The 21,554-nt window shown below is 40.6% G+C and overlaps 1 protein-coding gene across 2 annotated transcripts in view; it reads left to right on the forward strand.

The window, feature by feature from the left end:
• LOC116943844 (parathyroid hormone/parathyroid hormone-related peptide receptor-like) overlaps positions 1–21,293 on the forward strand; it is a 52,357-nt gene extending 31,064 nt beyond the window's left edge. The window contains exons 6-13 of one of the 2 annotated variants that reach the window (XM_032957097.2): positions 329–491; positions 3,514–3,667; positions 4,476–4,536; positions 6,430–6,496; positions 10,516–10,610; positions 17,006–17,147; positions 18,237–18,278; positions 19,950–21,293. In XM_032957097.2, coding sequence (XP_032812988.1) covers positions 329–491; positions 3,514–3,667; positions 4,476–4,536; positions 6,430–6,496; positions 10,516–10,610; positions 17,006–17,147; positions 18,237–18,278; positions 19,950–20,726 — 1,501 coding nt within the window. In that variant the 3' untranslated portion in view covers positions 20,727–21,293. The remainder of the gene's footprint in view (positions 1–328; positions 492–3,513; positions 3,668–4,475; positions 4,537–6,429; positions 6,497–10,515; positions 10,611–17,005; positions 17,148–18,236; positions 18,279–19,949) is intronic. The other variant, XM_032957098.2, reaches the window with a different exon arrangement.
• Positions 21,294–21,554: the final 261 nt, after the last annotated feature.

Consider the following 21,554-nt stretch of genomic DNA (forward strand, 5'->3'; position numbering starts at 1 on the left):
GAGTAGAGTCTTGAGACTCAACAAAGCTTTCCTGGGTCATCAAATGGCATTATTGTGATTATTACATATGGGCATCACAAATGAGACAACTTGCACCCAATGTTTGTTTTTTGAACAAGGATAAAAGCTGTGTGAACAATAACAAACTGGCAGAGGGTCCTTTAAGCTTTCACGGAGCACTCTGTCGATGCGTTTCATCTTTTACCTTCATCTCTGCCAAGACAGAGGGTGTGTGGCCTGCCGGGATGAAATGGCTCACAAGCCAATGTGAATGATTCTCAGGCTCCTATTTTTTAAAAAAATGTTTACGCCGATGTTTGGCTTGCAGGAGGCTTCACTGCACGCGCAACTACATCCACATGCACCTATTTGTGTCGTTCATGCTGCGGGCCGCGAGCATCTTCGTCAAGGATGGCGTCCTCTACTCGGACAATGAGCTGAGGCTCGCCACCCCAGGACCATCGCCTCCCGCTGAAGCGCCGCACATATTTGTACGTTTTTTGCACGGGAGTTCACTGGCCGGACAGAAGGGAAAACATGGGGAACTGGCTCCAGGGTAGCAGTGATTATAACGAGTGGATCGAGGGAAGCCGGGATGAGCTAAATATTACCCTCCCCACCCAAGAGAACCACTGGGCAGAGACCGATTAGCATGTGGGCTAAGTTAGCGACAGGATTCTCCGAGTCGGAACATTCTCTCCCTGCTATAACATCCACGGAGAAAGGGTACTGGTAACATATGGGGCCCTGGCTTTACACTTGCTTTAGTAAACAATTGTGGTTAGCACATTCAACTGTATTTTATTTAATCGTGTAACTTAGAATTGTTACATATATTTTAGACATATTTGAGTTAAACGGGACGTTGATTACTATATTGGCATTTTACTGTATTTTCATCATCCATGGTCAATCCACTCCTGCATGAAGGCCTCCCCAACCGCCACTATCTCTCACAATCCTCTCATGCAACAACACTTCCAGCTTCTGCACAACACCGGAATTTATGACTCCTGCTCCTCAGTGGCTGTCGTCTTACATGCATTCCATGTAGGCCTTCCGTATACATACCAAACAAATATAAATAATGTTTTTCTTTTATTCGGCTTTAGGGCTCTGACATCACACGAGTGCCTGCTCTTAGATGAGCTTTCTGGCTCTTTATTATCCAACGCATGGTGGGTATGGCAGCGTGCACTGTTAATTTCCACGCAATTTTGCACACGGCTGTGAAATTCAAACTCTTAATCAGTGTAAACTGATTTAAAATAGTCTTCAATTATCATGTTAGTGATGAGATGGCAGTAATTTGTTTTAACGTGGCTTTTCGGCAATGGCAGCACACAAGTCGCTGCTTTAATCGGCGCTTTCAGGCTAGTCGGTGCTTACATTACAGCAGAGAACACTACGCGATCCATTATTCTACACGCAAAAACCACGGGCTAGCTGTGAGAATAACAACAGAGGCTCGGTGAAAACTACACCCGAGCCAAATGCCGTCCTGCGGCCTCTTCATGCGGTCTGTGAGGAAGAGACACATTTGGCAAAGTTATTCCGACAAGGGTCATCAGAGTCAATCATTGATTTTATTTTAGAGCCCCCAAATGTACTGTGACTCCCCATTATTGACAGGGCGTGCTGACAACTGAGACATTGATATGATTATTACTAGAGTGAGCGTCCAAAGAGAAATACAAAGGTGATTTGTTATCTGCAACTGCCAAATGCAATTAATGACGAATAGATCATCTGGGAGCATGCTGGGTATAAGTGGTAAAACAAACCTGGAATATATGGCTCAAAGGTGAGGCTGGTGGATCACATTGAGAAAGTGTCATTTATCCTACAGGGATATGAGGTGGATTTAGGAGATATGTACACCAGTCAGTTGACTTTCATGTGCAGACTACGTTGGGGTATTTTTTGGTTTTGGGAACACTATGCTTTCCTCTCAAATGCATACAACTCTTACTTAGGATGTAGCCAGAGATCCTAAGCAAGCGTCTCATGAAACGAGTCTTGAAACTCATTGAGATTGTTTTTTTAATAGAGAATGCTGCTATTGCCGCTGTTGTTGTTGTTATAAGAGGGCTGTTGTGCCCAGGTAGAATGCAGGACAAAAAAGTGAGAAAATAACATTTCCTATCATCTGTTTGTAAACTGAGCGCATGAAATTAGACTGAATCCCTCAATCCTGTGTTTTTTTTTCTTCTTGCGAGTGATTGGTTATTGGCAAAGCTTGTCTTCTGTGTGAATCAGTTTAGATGGACGTGCTGGGATGTGTGGGTGTTTGTGTATTTGTGCTTATCGCTTCAAAGTTCATGTCATTGTCATGAGCAAATTAGCAATTGATTAAGTGTTAATGTTGTCCGAATTACTCACTTGTATTGGTGATTTCCATAAATGTAGTAATGCATCAATTTCTTGTGTTCGCTGCATTTAGAATTAATCTAATATGAATCCCTGCAGTCACGAAAGCTTTAAATCGAAATTTAATCAAATAAAGTTACTACTTCAAGAAAATTGCATTACTAAGCGTTGTTTAGAGCTACATTGACACATCTGAGCTTTGGCACAATTAAAGTCATGAATAAACGCATGGATATTTGTTATTCAAATATGTGACAGTAAAATTATTTTCGCTAAATTATTGTCATTTAGTTTGGAGGCTAGTAAAGCCCTGTAGTCCTGCACAGATAAGTGATGGTTGCTCATTTTTCTAAGGAGATTGAAGCTGCATCAGCACCCCCACAATCACAAATCGCTTTTGAATTTCATATTTAAAGGTAACTTTCAGCACCACTCCTATTACCTGGAGATTCAAACTCTGACCCTCATGAACAGGCTTCCTTCAATTATATCATTACGCCTGCCTGGACCACAGGATTGGAATACATGTCCTGGTGTAGGGGGGCCGCATTGATTGTAATGACCATATCCCCTTCCTCGGTGTGCCATGAAAAGACTTGCAAGGATAATTCCACGTCGCCTAGTCAGGCACTCTGCAGAATTCCTTGCAGAGGCCCAATGTGGGCTTCAGGTCAAGGAAATCATGTACAAACGCCCTATTCTCATCCGTCTGCCATAGCAGAGGTGTGGGGAATTTCAACAGGATCTATATCTCTGCTTTATTTACCTGATCAGGGCCCAAGATACATTAAGAGGTCCGGGATATGTGTTATTCCTCCTGCGTTCAGAGTCCTCGACCCTCTGCTCATGATTATTAAGGACCTTTGTGGTGGGCAGGCTTGAGTAAAGCTGGATTGCCAGGAGTCATCGCCATGTCCTGTTCACCTTGGGGTGCGACAGGTACTGTATGCCCTCTCGCGCATCAATTAGCCTCCCCTTGTATCTGGTATATATATTATTGGATGAGCTTCTTCAATGTTTCATGCCCAGTGTTGATTTAGCCATATACTCTTCCGTGCTATCCTTACAATAGCTGCTTACTAAAAGCACTTGCCCACACATTTTATGAAGCTAAACGTAGGCTTCTGTGTGGTTTAATGCCAGCAGGCAGGCTGCAGGGTGGTGGTGACTCTGTTCCTCTACTGCCTGGCCACCAGCTACTTCTGGGTGCTGGTTGAAGGGCTTTACCTTTACAGCCTCATCTTCCTCACCTTCTCTGCATCCGGACGCCTGTGGACATTTGCTCTCATCGGCTGGGGTAATGCTCCAACACAGCAGCATAGTCTGTTGAGTTCAATATGCTTTAATACCAGTAATAAAAAAAAAATGCTTGCAAGTCATATGGGTCCAGCGATTTACGTCAACCGAAATATTTATTTCAAAAGCCAGGAACTAATTTTACAGCTCAGTGGCACTTTTGACTGAGCGTTTGGGCCTCAAAATCATATTTCAAGTTCACATCCAAGTCAGGGGTCACGATGGCCCATTATTTTTAGGAGTTCAATAGAATGAGCACGTATTATGAGACATAAACGTCGACTGTTGTATCGATAGACCTGGCTCCTGCCACTGGAATTTTAATAATCCGATAATGTCTTTACCATCGCAGGACGCCCATGAAATAGAGCCGACTTGCTTTTTTGGCCCTTCCTGCTGAAATAAATAAAATGTATCTATCTTAGCAGTGGTTGAACAATACATTAATCCGTTATTTTTATTCTCACAATCCACGCAGCGAATCACACGTAACAATCTACATGTTTCAATTTGCGAATATTGTAATGTAGTGAGTTAATGTTAATCCCCGCGGCTACTAGATGCTGCTGCAGTAAACAAAAAATACGTTGAATTTAAATGTAATCGCGACCTTGAATGGGCGACAATTGATTGAAAACATGAGGGAGAACATCGCTATGCCCCTCATAGCAATGTAACTGCGACCAGCTGCCAGGTAAACGCAACGCCCCGGCCTAGCCCTCTAACCTTGCTCTGTCCCACCTTCCCCTATGACCAACTCCACCGATCCCACCTCGTCCTCCCCTCTCCCCTTTGCTGCCTTGTTGCAGGGTTTCCCGTCGTGTTCGTCTTCGTTTGGGCTGCAGCCAGGGCAACTCTGGCAAACTCCCAGTGAGCACAACGCGCATTCCTCCGTCGGCACACAATCGGACGAACCGTTGTCACCGTAGCAAAACTCACAACACAGTTATAAGCACTTGTACAAATGTTAATTTGCAATTTTAAAAATTACGCCTCTGAGAGTCAGAATAATAAAGCATTTGTCCATGGGCGGAGTTGGGGGGGGGGACAGGGGGTGCGACGCCCTCCCAAACTGGACACCTTTATTCATTTAGTTTCAGTAGTTTACAATTAAGATTTTTAAAAAAAACTAAATTCATTATATTCACCAGCGATTCCTAATGTGAGGGACAAAGCGAACCCCTCCCTCTCAAAAATAGAAGTCGATGCATTTGAATTCCAATTTTTTTAAATCAAAAGTTGCGTGTGTAATACATTTTATATAAATGACACAGGCTCAGCCTTGGGGTGGGTCTAATTTTATGGCGCTTCCTATAATTTGGATGCAACATCTCAATTCCCAACCATGCTTAATACGTTGGGCGAAAGATATATTTTAGCCAGGCAGTGGTGGCGCATGCTTATAATCAAGCACTGTGGAGACGAGGATCGGTGGATCGCAACAAATGTTGTGAAACTCCCTTCCTGTGGGTGTCGAGGTTCCATACGCCGTCTTTCCGGAAAAAAAGCGTTACGGCAAATGTGGAGTCCACATGTTCCACCTGTATGCGATCAAGTGTTGCCCCCTTGCACGTGTGGGTTTTCTCCCGGTGCTCCGGTATCTTCCCATATATAAACACTCATCAATTAGCCTGATAACACCTCAATGTATCGATTGCAGAACTTTGGAGGGAAATGTGGTGCTGGCTCACACCTGGCTGCCTTGCCCACTTATCAGTGGTCCATAGCATCTCCGAATCATCCTCTTCATTCGAGAGGGAGCGAGTACTGTGTGCATTATAAATATAAATTATTATTATTATCGTAACTTAACTAGTCCACGCAAATCCCATGACTGGCATGGTGTGGAACAGACCTTCATCCAGCAGTGGATTGACAAATAGCTGTACATTATTTTCATAGACGTACTTGATCAATTATAATGCATAAACATCACAATGCCTCCCTGCACGATTAATTGCACGATTTTAAAGTCTGTGTAGTTATTACTCTTTCCCGAATGTACACTCTCATTTTTACCCTATAAAGTGTGCATCGGCCAGTAATGTAGCGAAATGAAGGTTTAACATTCCCGCTGTGATTTCGCAAGCTCACAACTAGATATAGGCACCCTACATACATGGCAATCTCAGTTAAACTGAGATGCAAGGCAACACATCAATAGACAGCAATTCCCAGCAGGCTTGGCTGCTCCACTTTATAACTAATGCAATTTCATATCGAAGTGAAAACACATTTACAGCCTGAAAAAAAACTTCACCTGATACACACCGCAGCTGTCGTTTGCTCATTATGACTAGCATGACAATTTCTGTAATATAAAGGATTATTTGTCAGCACCTGAATGTGCCTTTGCAGGCTCTGTGTAATCCTGCTACACGTCCAACATTTATGTCAGCCAATGCGTTAGGCTTTTCACGGTCGTGCTTAACGGCTCTCTGATGTGGTTTTGGGTTGTTACCACTCTGTCTTGCTCGTCACGATGTCCGACGTATCCCTGCACGTGCTGGGGAGCTTCTTTCAGCGTCAGACAACATGTCAAACAACAGCACAAAGCACAACCCGAAATATTCGTTGTGAGGCTCTTTCTGCCATCTATAAATGAATTAGAAACAGCGCAATTAATTTTGAAAGGTACAAACATCCAACGAAATGGACACATAAGTCTGCTAGGAGACTAGAGAAAAAAAACAGCCAATTAGGACTGAATCTTTGTTTTTGCACGAGGAATTTCTTACCCTGCCGTGTCTCTGGCCCATACAGATGCTGGGACCTTAGTGCCGGGTGGCTCAAGTGGATTTACCAGGCACCCATCCTGGCAGCAGTGGCGGTATTTCTATGACTCAAATGTGCAAATAATTTAGCTTGCTCGAACCCACCTTACCAGCTGTGGGTTACATGTTCATCACGTTGGTTCGTAGCTTCGATCTAAGGTCAGGCGATAACTGCAGCTTCCAACTTGACACATCATGTTCGCAAATGCAGGACCTCTAAGTTTGCGTTGTGCCACTTTATTCGAGACTGCTCAACGGTAGTCGATTACTGTCATTTGCATTTAATACAGTATCGTGAATATTCGTATAGCTGTACTTAAATGTGGAAAGCATTTGAATGTATTACTTCAAGAAAGATTAAACTGGTGTTTCAATTGGTATCCACAAATTATGCTGTCCTGTTTATAGAGTACACCTACAAAGAACACGTTTTATGACTACAAATAACAAGTCGTTGATTATGCAAATTACTTCCAACAAGGAGAGCTTCCACTGGAGGTGTCCTTTCAAATGTTTGGGATGACATTATGTGAAAAGCTCTAAGACGCCTTGGCATATAGGGAGCTATATCAAAAATAAATCATTTTTATTATTATTTTAAAAAGGACAATTGGCAAATATGCAAAACCATTTGCTATGGCAATTACCCTTTGGATTCCATACTGCTATTATTACATCATATGGAGGACAAACGTGTTTTGTAAAACGTTACGTAAACTATGCAGTGCATGATTTTTCTTCCCTGAAACATCAATTTGAGCCTCTATACAAAATATATGCAAACCGCACTCTCTCCAACATTCTGTAAGTATAAACAGGAGTCTATGTGCGTGTGTGTATGTATATGTGCGTGTGCATACATGTGTCTGTAAGGGGCAGATATGTTGAAGTACCCTTTGGGAAACTCAAATCTAATTAAATCTAATGCTCCTGACAGGGTCATGCTTGTGGTGGTCGGGCAGTGCCTCTTTGCTTTTCTGAGCAGTGCCATCAAGTGTGTTATGCCTGTTGGCAGTATTTGATTGCATGTGATTGGTTTTTTCCCCCATTGGGAGATGGCACATATATATTCTCATACTGTGGGTGAGCGGTTCAGGGGTTTTGAATACAATCACGTTTCAGGATCAAATCGAAACTCCGATTTAAAACAAATATTATTTCATGCACGATTCCTAGCAATCGAACAAAATTGGCCAGGTGATTCCAACTTGGAACGTGTTATTGTCTTGTCTTTGTTGTTGCTGTGCTCACGCACCATGGATCTTCCTTGTAAAATAGCCGGGAAACTGGCGAAACTGGATCAACCGTGTAAAATATAAAATAAACTCAAAAAACTCATATAGACTCCCTTGAACAACCTGCATTGGCCAGTGTGGTGAAGTATGGTCATGTGACAGCGTGAGCGACACAAGGGAGGCCTTCATCCCACATTGGATTGAGAAAGGGCCAAACATTTAAGTGTTTCCCTGCCAATAATATTTAACTGTACAAAATAGATCGGACAAAATCCAATAGGATGACTTTGGTACAATGTGGTTTTCATTCAGAGCTATTCTGATTGCAGCAATGTGAATCCGATCTCCTGAACAGGGAACATTGATCGGCTCAGGGCTTTGTGTAGTTTATGATGATGACCTAATCCGATAGAATACACCTTAAATATATACGAAGCACACAAAGGAAAATTGTCCATGTGCTCTGACAAACATTACATTCGCATTATAACGACAGCAAAATCTCTCAAAGCTGGACTAATTTGGGGGAGAGCCTTTCCTGTTATGGAGGACACTAGACGTATTTGAAAATTATTGATAAGCACATCATTATCACCTAAAATGTACATTTACTAAATATTTAATGACTTACTGACAATACGCATAAGTACAGGCATCCCTCGCATAAGACGCGACATGCGCTGTATGAAGCCTATTTTCCCATAGAAAAATAAGCATTTGCTCATAATTGTAGCCCTGGATTTACAAAATACGTATTAATGCAATAACTAACAATGCTAATAACATTATAAAAAAATTTTACTAAATAAGAAGTTTAATAACAATAATTAAAATCAAACAGATTACTACCTACAAAGATTACATAAGGAGTCCCTTCAAGGCTTCTTGAACTGCTCCGCGAGCCTGCTTGCAGCAGTAGCAGCAGCACGTGATGCCCATCACATTGGGCACTGTCGTGGACGCGGTCACACCATCAGACATATAGTTATTTCTTATTTGAATTTTTATCATTGAAAATTTTCTTTTATTTTGAAATGTTTAATCACGCAATTGTGTCTTTCTTCCTTGAGCGCGTAACTGTGAAACGCACAACCGTAAGTGTGAAGTATGCCCCCAAAAGATTAATTGCGTAACTGCGAATTCGCGTTATATGGGGAGTGAGGGGGTTGGCGTTACGCAAGAGATTCCTGTAATTAAATGTTATTATAATTTCCAATTTAATAGAATTTCAAAATCACTGCTGTCCAGCTTGCTCTCTCATTGTCTCCAAGAAGTGGAGGTGGAAGGCTGAGGTTCACTCGATGTGGAAAGATTAAATGTTCTACTGAAGGTATTGGAGAATGTATTGTGTTTGTAATTTAAATCTTAAATAACTGTGAAAAAAAATTAAGGAAACACCAACAGAGCATGTATCAAAGTTTGAAAAATTATTGCCGGTTTTACCCTTCCTAGCAATCTCACCTGTAAGATATAGGGACTATATTACTTTCAGAACACTGTATTAAATCGCTTGTTAAGAAGACAACAAGATGGCTATTTTAAACCAGTGGAGTGTTTTAAATAAATCACCCTGTATATGTATGAACATGTAATACATTCATTTCATTTTATTTAAACGATGCACTTCTTCCTGGCCTGACATTTATGAGCCTCTGTGTTATGTTTGCAAGGGTCTTTTGCGAGTGATCACAAAGGTCACATATAATTTGCGTGGCATGGTCATATAGGTTATTGGGAATTTGGACATTTAATCTAAAAAAAGAATCCCTGCAGTGAAGATATGTTTTAACATATGGCTGATTTAAAGTTGAAAACAACAATGTTGCATTTATAACCTGTCCGTTCACATACAATGGGGCCAATTTAAACCCCAACATAATTCACAAAATATATGAGTCATGGATTAATTTAATGAAAAGGAGATGTAACGTCACTTCGCAGAAGGGTCTTATCATATGAGATCCAATCTTATGAGTCACTCTGAGAAATGGAAATTTGTGACTTAAGTAAATAATTGGAAATATTACAGCCTCCTTGGGTCAAATAAATTTGATCACTTCACAAAGAATTAGCAAATTTGACACGTCAGCAAGAAAGGTGGCATGATTAAAATGGGTGACGTATGTACCAAGATATTATTAGAGACATGATTTTTATCAAAATATAATAATACAATGTTTATAGGGTTGTACAAAGCGGTATTTGTTTTACATTCATTTAACTCTGGCGAGTGTTTAACTTCATGCCTCATTACTCGTAATGCTTCACCTGGAAGGACTCGACGGGAGCTCACCATTTTGAAAAATGCATATAAACTGAAATTTAAATGGATTATAAATTTGAATTCCACCATGTAAACTGGTAATTAATGCTGTTGTGAAAGATTACTAATTTTAATTTGGCTGTCCAATTATGTTTTGGCTGTAGACGTTTATAATTACTGTTTATATAAAACAGCATTATCATCAGCCATTAACAATCCACTGCTGGATGAAAGACTCCCAAAGCTGTCACCATCTCTCAAAGTCCTGTAATTTAATAAAGATGAAGATCCCCCCCCCTATAGCCTGAATACATGAGGTCATATAAACTATCCGGTTACTTGGTATGTTGTCTTAAATTTTAGAGCAGAGCACATGCGGAAATGAACCGTGTATAAGCTGAAATGTAATCAATACTAACTTACAATATTTGCGGAGGAAAGCCTCGCTGAGATTCGACGGCTTTATTTTCAAAATATTTCATACTCTTGCCAATATTTTTATTTTGCCCATGCAGTTACACATTGCTTTGACGCTCGTATAATTACGTGGGATTTTTTTTCCTGTCTTTCTACACAGGTTAATTTCGTCTTGTTTGTGAACATTGTGAGAGTCTTGGCAACCAAGCTCAGGGAGACAAACGCAGCGAGACAAGAATCGCGGCAGCAGTACAGGTAATAATGCCTATAGCAATGTAGCTAGGTAGCACGCTGTCTCAGCCTGATGAAGACGCAGTAGCAGTCATTGTCAAGACGCCATCATCGCCAACGCCAATTATGACACCACACCTCCCGTTGTGTCCTTACGTCTACTAGACCAGTGAGCTGTTGCGCAGTTGATAATTGACACTGTCCGGTTTCAGCCCCTTGGTCACTCACGCCTGGGTGCTACCCCAATGCCTGGCTCAGCAATCTGCTCTCTCCTCTTCCAGGCTACATTATTGATGCTTTATTTGCCATGCTCTATTTAGCATTTCCAACACTGTAATTTGCTGCAATTTCGAACATAAATTAGTCATTAGATCACAGTCGGCCATAGTTAAGATGAATGATATTGAGGAATCTTTTATAAATATTGACATTTATATTTAAAGACACCCAGAGATCAGTTAGCAAGGCAAATTCATCATCATTCAATGTCTATTCACTGATGGGTGCAGGCCTGCTCACGTCATTACTACCTCTTAGAGTTCTGCGATGTTGGAATGTATCCCCCACCCCTGCACAGGAGCTGATCCCATTGCTCTGTCTCCGAGGTGTTCATTTTACCTCCGTTCGCTGCTTTTTCATCAACCGTCATCTATGTGTATGTATGTTCAACTTCTTTCGCACCATACGTAGCTAACCGTGCTAATTGGAGGTGAGGGGGAAGGACAACAAACGAAACACAAAGAGCAGTTCTAATTAAATTTGTTTTCAATTTAGATGTAAAAGTGGCTTCCTAATATCGGAAGAGCATTCCAGACGGCCGCAGAAGCGCATCTGAAAGCGTCCGATGCAGTGACCATCTTTGTTCAATGGTTAGCCAAAAGGCGCTGCGAGGATGACCGGATTTTGATCGAAGTTTGTGTGATGGTTTATACTCCTGAATGAAATTAACAGGGTCATGTCCATCAATATATCGTTCTATCTAGCGATGTGTCCTGCCCAAGCCTACTAACTTAAACAAGATGTATCTTAAAATGTGTTCTTCTTTGCTATATGTGTTCGTCCTTCTGTCACTTAGTGTACTTCCCAGCATATATCTCTAAAAAATCATAATTTTCAGTTTTTGTTCTACGTTTTTTGTAACATCCTATGTTTCTATTACCTATGTCATGGCAGATAGTATGCACTGATTTTATACTTCATCCTGCTCGCATATTTTCTGAATAATCTTCCTCCTAGTTCGCCTAAAAGGAAATGGTTAATTGTTTATTTGAGTCAGTGAGCATGTGCAATGTATTTTGTGTTTGTCCACATTTATCTTGACCCCATTTTGGAGTCTTCTTTGTTAGGTACTTCAATTATTTCCCATCTGGTCTACCATTTCCCATAATAATTTTTTTATGGTTGTGTTTCCAGATAATCTGAGATGGTTAACATATTCATCATGTATCTTTATGCCTTTCATTACGGTAACTGCACTTGCGATTGCTTTTGACATACAGTATATCAAATCTAGATTGATATCTATGTTTCTTTACATATCAGTGCTATTGGCAACCTACATCTGTTTAATGTTAAATATTTATATTGCTTAGTTTGGTAATTTGTGCTGTTATCAATCTGAAGGTAATCTGCCAGAGCTGATATGTGCTGCAGGAATTTAACATTTAGCTTTTATTTGATATTGATTTATAATCGGTGTATTCTCGATTCCTTGTGAAAGTGTTTTTTGCTTTCGTTCTGGTTTGCTTTACTTCATCGCTGTACTTTATTGTTGTTCTTTTGTCAATTTGGTGACCCAGGTCGTGATTCTTGCACACAAGACTCATTCTGATCTCTTGAGTGCTCAACTGGTTTAAAAAGAAAAATCTACTTGAAAACGATTGGATGCCTGCAACAGTTCCTACGTAATCAAATATTCATAATACACGTTTTGGGGTTAGATCGCGTTATTTATAAATGTGTCGTAACCCTCCACCACCCGACACGGCCAATCAGCAAAAAAAAGTGTCACGTTGACAAAAGACAAATAGTTCACTACTTTAGCCCACACCGGTGTGGGCTAAAGTAGTGAACTATTTGTCTTTTTTTTGCTGATTGGCCGTGTCGGGTGGTGGAGGGTTACGACACATTTATAAATAACGCGATCTAACCCAAAAACGTTTATTATGAATAATATTGGTCGCGAAAGCCTACGTGTTAAACTAATTCCAATATAGTTGCATCGTGTAAAAAATATCCATTATGTTCTTTCATCTGTATATGTATATCTAAATGAGCTCAAGCATCCAGGAAAGCATCTGACTTCTGTGTGGCCACCCCACTTTGAATCCCTTCTCTCTCCCTGTCCCCTGTGGAAACAGACGCTGCCCTGTGCAATTTGAGACCCCAATGTTGCCCCTTCCTCCCTCTCCTCGACTTTCCTCAACTTTTGGTCCCATTTTTCAATACATTTTCTATCCTTTTCATCTAATTTCCCATTCGTTCTATTGTCTCTTCCGGATACTTTTTATCTTCCCATACATTATATCCTTGACTCTGCTCCTCTTCCCAATGTGTACTACAGGTACAAAGTTGCTAGAAGTTTATGCAAGTGTGGAAAATTAGTATAGAGGCTGTAATTTTTCATATCAGTTTTGTCTCACTTTTATTGATTGAAGAATGATTGAGGCATCATTCCATGATAGACGTATTTAATTTCAGTGTAAGATTTAGTAATTATGCTTGCTAAGTTTTGATCCAACAATGGTGCCACTTTTTGATGTCACAATTTTACTCTGTGTGATCCAGTAGCTTTTCCCTCTTTTCAATGCCAAGGTCAGTGGTTTCCTATGCAGATATTGCAATTGGAACATCCTGCTCACCTGAAAAGTATTTGTTTCCTGGGATATATGATTTTGTCTTCTAATAAAGATGTGACTACATTTCTTACTCCAGTTGCATTATTCTTCCGTTTATAGCATGCGTTCAAATTCAACCTTGCATTCTAACGGGTAATATTTGCGATTAAATAATCATCAATTTCCTCTTTTTCTGCATTAATGCGCCCAAAGCTTATTGTGACATCTTCCATCATTTTTATATTGTTTGACATTTTCACAGCTCTTCATACCTCTCTCTATTTCCTCCAACCCCCTCCTTTCATCTCATAATCAATTACAATGTAACAAATGCGATTATTTATTGTGATCACATACATTTCATCATTCTTATTCTCATTGGATTTAATGTTTTTTTTAAAAGAACCAGTCTCAATTACCATACCTCTTTGACTATTTTTTTATGGTATTTGTGCTGGTCTTCCCTGTAATAAGCTTTTTCCTCCCTTTGGAAATGTTGAATTATAACTTGCATCGTACCAGACTCCAATCACTTCCACTGACGATATGGAATGAGTCCATGAGAATCAAGTCTATTGAAATGATAATATTTCTGCTTGGGCTACCACTTTCATTTTCCTCTGACATTTACCAATCATATACTTATTTGTACCTTTTTCTAATCTTTGCACTGAAGTCACCTATTATGATGTTGTCGTGTTTTATTATCTCATTCAGAAGTTTGATAATTTCTTCATATAATTGATCTTGATAGCTCATCGTTGGAGTGTACATTTGCTCCAACAATGGGCTTTGACGTACTATCTGAAATACTATTTGGTTTTATTCGGTAAAGAACTATCTGAAGTACTCTAAAATCACATGTGATTCTCAGAGATTACAAGAATCCCAATAATTTATAATGACCCACAGCATTCCCTCTTTGCCTGAGCTTTCCTACAGCTAAGTGAAAGTGTGCAGACATAGACGGAATTACCTCTGTTGACATCTTAACCTCGAGCTATATACTCAATATTATGTTTAATGTTGACAGTTTTATAAAAGGAACAAAAGGTTTTTTGTGAAAAGATTACATGGTTAACTAAAATAAAAAGTACACATTTTTAATGTTGTCTCCACCAAATGCCACGAGAGAAACACAATGATATCCAAATGTGATTACACATTTTTTTAAACGATTGCCTTTGTTGTTGATTGAGATTTTTTTGTGTGACTTAATTCATTTAATCGTTGACCAGGGCAGATTATTTTATTGAGAAAGCAATGCAGTTATAGAAAACAAATACTGTATCTACACACAAGTACTGTATCTAACACACAAGTACCGTATCTACACACAAGTACTGTATCTACACACAAGTACTGTATCTAACACACAAGTACTGTATCTACACACAAGTAATGTATCTACACACAAGTACTGTATCTAACACACAAATACTGTATCTACACACAAGTACTGTATCTACACACAAGTACTGTATCTAACACACAAGTACTGTATCTACACACAAGTAATGTATCTAACACACAAGTACTGTATCTACACACAAGTACTGTATCTAACACACAAGTACTGTATCTACACACAAGTAATGTATCTAACACCCAAGTACTGTATCTACACACAAGTACTGTATCTAACACACAAGTACTGTATCTACACACAAGTACTGTATCTACACACAAGTATTGTATCTAGACACAAGTACTGTATCTAGCACACAAGTACTGTATCTAACACACAAGTACTGTATCTACACACAAGTACTGTATCTAACACACAAGTACTGTATCTACACACAAGTACTATATCTACACACAAGTAATGTATCTAACACACAAGTACTGTATCTACACACAAGTACTGTATCTAACACACAAGTACTGTATCTACACACAAGTACTGTATCTAACGCAAGTACTGTATCTACACACAAGTACCGTATCTAACACACAAGTACTGTATCTAACACACAAGTACTGTATCTACACACAAGTATTGTATCTAACACACAAGTACTGTATCTAACACACAAGTACTGTATCTAACACACAAGTACTGTATCTAACACACAAGTACTGTATCTACACACAAGTACTGTATCTAACACACAAGTACTGTATCTACACACAAGTACTGTATCTAACACACAAGTACTGTATCTAACACACAAGTACTGTATCTACACACAAGTACTGTATCTACACACAAGTACTGTATCTACATACAATCCTAGGTTAATATTCTTACAAAAATAGTGCTGTCCGGCATTTAATCATTTTCTACAAATTTACATTTCCCATCTGACTGCAGCATGAATTACTTTGGTTTTTGCCTAATTTTTTTTCTCATGAAGACAACACGCAACATTAAGGATAGACAAAATCCTGCATTGTCTTGTGCCTGGTGGCCCAATAGAGGTTTGTAGCAGCACAACAAAAAGTCGTACAGCCCCAAAGAGACTCGTCGTTCTACAAAACCTGTGCATCCCCAGCTGCCCGCCCCATCTGACCAATAGACAAGCCTCAATTTTGTTGTTGTTTGTGTTGTTGAGACTATTTTGGTATAGCCCTGTGAGCCATCCGGCTCTTGAATCGGGTGCAACCACAACAAACAAAACAACAAAAACACGAACAAGAAAAAAAACATCTTAAACTGACTATGTGTGACTGTGCAAACAGAAAATCCATGGGAAAAAAAACCAGCAAAAATATTCCTGAAAAAAGCACCGTACACCACCAACGCTGTGTGCAAAAAAATCCCAGTGGGATGCAAGTCAAATGCTGCTCAACTTCAAAAGTTGTAATGAGATTGGCCTTACTGAGAGTGATACAGTCGTGAAAGTTGAAACCTCCCGCTACGAGCTTAATAAGGTCTGGAGTGAACTCTGTTGGAGTGAACTCTATTGCTGCTAGGTGTGATGTATTATAATGGGGCTTCCTATAGTGCTCTGTGATTCCATCCTCGCCAACTGTAAAACACGGAAAAGGCACGACACATTTATATGTTAGTTGCATCTGTACTTAATTTGCATAGTAATCTACCTGTGGCTTTTTGCCTGCCAACGTTTGTACTTGCTACCTTGAGACAAGTATATCAGGCAGAAGCCTACATTTTATCACGATTAGTGGACTCAAGCCAATTATTTCAATTCCACATTACATCCTCTAGAGTACGGGTCGGCAACCTGCAGTTCTGGAGCCGCATGCAGCTCTTTAAAGGACTGCTTCATGGCGTTATTTATTAAAGACCACCTCGTATTCAAATATCGACTCTTAAAATATTTAGTGTGTTTACCGAATTCGAAAAAAAATGGCTCTTCTTGTTATTTCTGTTGCCGACCCCTGCTGTAGAGGGATGATGGACTAAGTTGACAAATGAACAAAGATGTCAATTCACAACCTTTCAATTTTTAGTCATTGCTTTCTGACCACAATGCTACCTGGCCAGGCAAAAGTAACATCTTTCTGGCACCTTATTCAAACACGTAATTAATGCAATGATCAATGAACACCTGCTGCATACTAACAAGAAGGTTATGACACACAACACTGCTATTGTGTGTATATTTTTCACAGGAAACTGCTCAAGTCCACGCTGGTCCTGATGCCATTGTTTGGTGTCCACTACGTGCTATTTGCAGCCATGCCCTACACAGACGTGATAGGCTTGGCGTGGCAGATCCAGATGTACTACGAGATGACCTTCAACTCTTTCCAGGCAACTGCTCTGCAAATTAATACTTCATTGAATCATTGCCACTCACATGAATCATTCATGTTCGAACTTTACTGTTTCCCATTTTGCTAAGTAAAGGAAAGTAAGCACTATAATGCCTTTACTGATTGTTACAGGGATTTTGTTTTCAGGTCATGTTAAAGACACCAACGTTTTACAAAAAATGCATAAGCACGTTTGGCTACGTACAGCGCAAAATAAGTTCAACATTCATGCATACATACCCTCCCCAATCAACTACAGCTGTTCTCCATAATACAGGGTTTTTTTTTGGGTTAAATCGCGTAAATATAAATGTGTTGTTAAACCCGCCATCACCCGACAGCCAATGAGTAAGGTTTATCACGTAAACAAAACATGCCAAGTCGTTACAGCTGTTCTGTTTCTTCCATAGCGCCAGGCAGCGTCTTGTTTGCTTTTTCTACTTGCCTATGGCTTTAATTTGCTCCTTCAAGGATACCCTTGTTTACATTAATATGCAAAGATACATATTATCAGACTCCTTAACTATTCCAATAAACGTAGTGTTAATTTATTTGGGCTTCTGTTCCATTTCTTTGTTAGTTTCCATATATAAATGGGTACAACCAATTCGTCGATTTGGCAGGTCGTGTATGGTGGGGCAGTATGGGTACTGGCCTCTTCCAAGACAATTGACCAGCGTGGGAAAAAAAGGCCAAAACACCCTCCAAAGGGCTCTCTTCGACTCCATAAAGTGAAGGCCCTTCTTCCAGTGTGAGCAAGACATTGCAGGGCTGCACCTTTATCTTGTCACCTATTCTTTGAATACAAGTAATATTTATATTTTTACATCAAATAAATTTAATAAGTCTCAGCGCGCAAGGCTCATAGTGCCAATCGACAGCAGCTTCTTGAGAATGCTAACAGGGGGTGGGATGAATATCCTACAATCTGTGAGTTCGCCTTGTTTTTTGCTTTTGCTTCTCATGACCAAGGCAACGGCTGACATGATTCTCACAATAAGTGCACTCGAGGCTAATAAGCACTGTATTTCCTGCGACTGTAAACAAAAAGGGAATTGTGAAGAAACCCCATTATTTTCTTTTGCAGGGATTTTTCGTGGCAATAATATATTGCTTTTGCAATGGCGAGGTAAGACCCTTTGTATTGTTTGTGTGTCCTTGCGTTTTCAATACCTATAAACGTTGTTCGCTCATAAGTCAGGAACACTGCATTCATATCAATGCCGTTAATGCATCAGAGCCACATTTTTGTATACTTCATGTCATCCTTTCCACCATGATGTTAAGGTTCATGTGTTTGCCATTTCATCGATGCATGCAATTTATGTTTGATGTGCATCTGAGCAAAAGGTGGAATATTGAATGACGCAGAAGTGTATATTTTTGAGAAATGTGCTCGTGGAGAGCATACATTTTTTCCAAACGTAAAGCAGTGTACATTTTAGGTTTTCTTTTTGTGGAGTCATTGCTATGATGCAGCAAATTTGTGGGTGAGGTTGGTGTATGAAGCAGAGATGACGCTATGATGTGTACGAGTTTTCAGCATGCTGGGCAACTAGGCGTCAACAGGGGCAACACGGCAAGTATGTTTTAGAGAGGTTATTGCCAGAATTTTCAGATCAATCCAAACATCAGGAATGCACGACTGGTGCACACCAATGTCTGCACTTGCAGAGCTGCCCCACAGTGTCTCTTTGGTCGAATATCACCAGCAAATGCCCATACCTTATCTGCATGCATGCCACGTGAATTACCACACTTTCTGATGCCCCACAGTTTGGTTAATGGAGAGGTATATGCACCACTCTATGTTAATCGTTGATGATGGTAATAGTAATTAGATTTTTTTTTATGTAGTTGGTTCATTGGGGGGAATAATTATTGAAATTACACACCTCTGCTGACTGATTGTAGCTCTGTGATGCACAAATACGAAGTCAAGTAGAATTGCTCATCAGTAAAAAATAAAAAAAATTACTTCACCAAGGCAGTACAATTTCATTTTTTAAATCACCTCCTGTGTTCTATTACGGATTGTGCTTGTTTTAAGACTCACAAAGATCCCCGATTTACCCTTGAACAGACTGTTGAGGCAAGGTACTGTTAGCGACCACCGATTTGGCCACAGACGGCGAACGATGGGGTGGGTGGCCAAAACTATGACCGTCCACCTTTGTCTCCCGATTGCTGATGTTTTACACACTGCACCAGGTACTCATTTAAGGTCGAGTCGACCTAGAGGAGCCCCAGGACCGCTTCAGCTATTCATTAGCGATGTTGGCTCTGAGTGGGAATCGACCCACGCACACATACACACATGCGCAGGTGCACACATGCATCCATACCATTTACAGCATGTAAAATAATACAAAGACAGATATTCCCCAATGTTAGCGTATATAAACTATTGTGGCAAGTCCTGGTGTACTCAGAAAATGCATGCCCAGTTATCTTTGCTTCCCAAGTTGTGATGTTCAGACATTCCAACGAAAACCTTCCATAAAAAAGTGTATTTTGAGCCTCAGTGAGCCTTTTCTTCGTAAATCATCATTCGTTAACGAAAAAACTGTTGTGGCTCGTGTAATGCAGCGTGCATGTGAGGTAGGTGCCTACATTTAAGAAACCCATTGTGTCAGTTTCCAGATATTCTAGATTCAGTCAATCCAGAGGAATCCCAAAACCAGTTGCATTTATAAGTCGCGGCACGGCAGTTTGTGCAAATCCAGTGCGTAATTAAACCTGGGTCCCTGAGCGTTTGAAACACCGTGGGCGCTAACCACCGCATGCTCGCACAACGCAGGTGCGCGGGGAGATGAAGAAGCTGTGGTCACGGTGGAGCTTGGACCAGGCCCTCAAACGAAGGAGTGGGAGCTGCAGCTATAACATGGCGGCGAGCGTTGGCACCCTGAGCAGCGTGCGAGCCGTAGCTATCCCGAGCGCGGCGAGGGCTGCGAGGCAAGGCCTCACCCCGGAGAGGGACGCGACGGCAGCTCTCACGAGAAGGCAGCCGCCACCCGACGAGCAACGTGTCGTGGCCATCGCACAGCAACCGTACGACGAAGCGTTCAGAGAACTGGCCAGGAGCATGCGCTTGTCAGACGCAACCAAAGTGCTATGGGCCTCCATAGAGCCCAACGACCAGGTGTCCACCAATCTGGAATGTGACCAGAGAGCACCGTCCTTTCCGGGTTTAAGACTTGCCAGCGGTTGTTCTAAAACCGAGGACGACCAAGCCGTCGAAGCGTGTGGACGCTCTTCCTTCGGGGAGACGTCTCAAGGTGCCGCAAAAGCCCCCGATGAACAAAGTAATGCGGGCGATGGGTTACAACCCAGCCCTGGGCCTCAGCAAGCCTTGAGCACCTGCGTTAAAAAGGAAATACGCCCCGCGGCATCTCCTGAGCCATGGAACTTGCCAGGATATGTCACGTACAGTTCGGAGGTGGAAAAGAATTTCAAGGTCATCTCGCTCAGCCCTTGCTGTCAAAATCCCTCGCAGCCTGGCAACAAAGGCGACCAAAAAGCCGGAGACTATGAGTGGCCAGTGATTACAATTTTAAAGGATGAGGGAATTATGTGAATGCAATTGCTGCAGCTTGTGCATAAGGGAGCTATTGATGGATTAGGTTTGGATGTTCACAATTTAACAATCTATATAAAAAGAAAACTGAAATTGATACGGTAGCATTCCTCTCCTATCGTGACTCTTGATATGTTGTGGTTAGTAGCTTGTTAATTGTGTACTGTTTTACAGCAGCAGCATTTTATTTGAATTTCGTTTATCGTGATAAATTATTGATGTAAACCAATTGTTAACGATATACGCGTTTCGTGTTAAATGTTTTATAATGCAAAAAGGATCTGCTGGGACACCTAGGTTGGGTTTAGGTGATCGTTTTCAACAGCATTTGTGGCAGTATGTATTAAATAGAGTTGACATGGTATATTCTGAATTGAGGGTAAAACTATTCAGTGCTTAATTTTCAGACTTCTATTTTGTGCGTGGCTTTTATTTCAACTGTGTCACAAGTCACATTAAATGAATATTTGTGTAGATGTATTCAAATGAAACATACACCACACTTTTTTGTTTTGTTTGGCAGGCCAGTTATTTTATTATGAAATAAAATTGTATTATGAAATTAAACCAGAACGCCCACTAATGCCTTATTTATGAAAATAAATTACTAAAACTATTGCAAAGAAGGAATCAGCAAATTGGAATGTAACCAAGATTAGATGCAGACGGGAGCAAAGCGCAAAGCGCAAGAGAAAGTGCGGCAAGCAGATACGATCTCACCAAAGAAAATCCACAGGAATACTTGAATACATTTTTTTAAAAAAATAGTATTGGGGGAAATAAATGCATAATGAGCCTCGGTGAACACATTGAATAATTTCGGAATGG

Source organism: Petromyzon marinus, chromosome 19, assembly GCF_048934315.1.
Source record: "Petromyzon marinus isolate PM22_M1 ecotype Great Lakes invasive population chromosome 19, UKy_Petmar_22M1.pri1.0, whole genome shotgun sequence".
NCBI classification, from domain to species: Eukaryota; Metazoa; Chordata; class Hyperoartia; order Petromyzontiformes; family Petromyzontidae; genus Petromyzon; species Petromyzon marinus.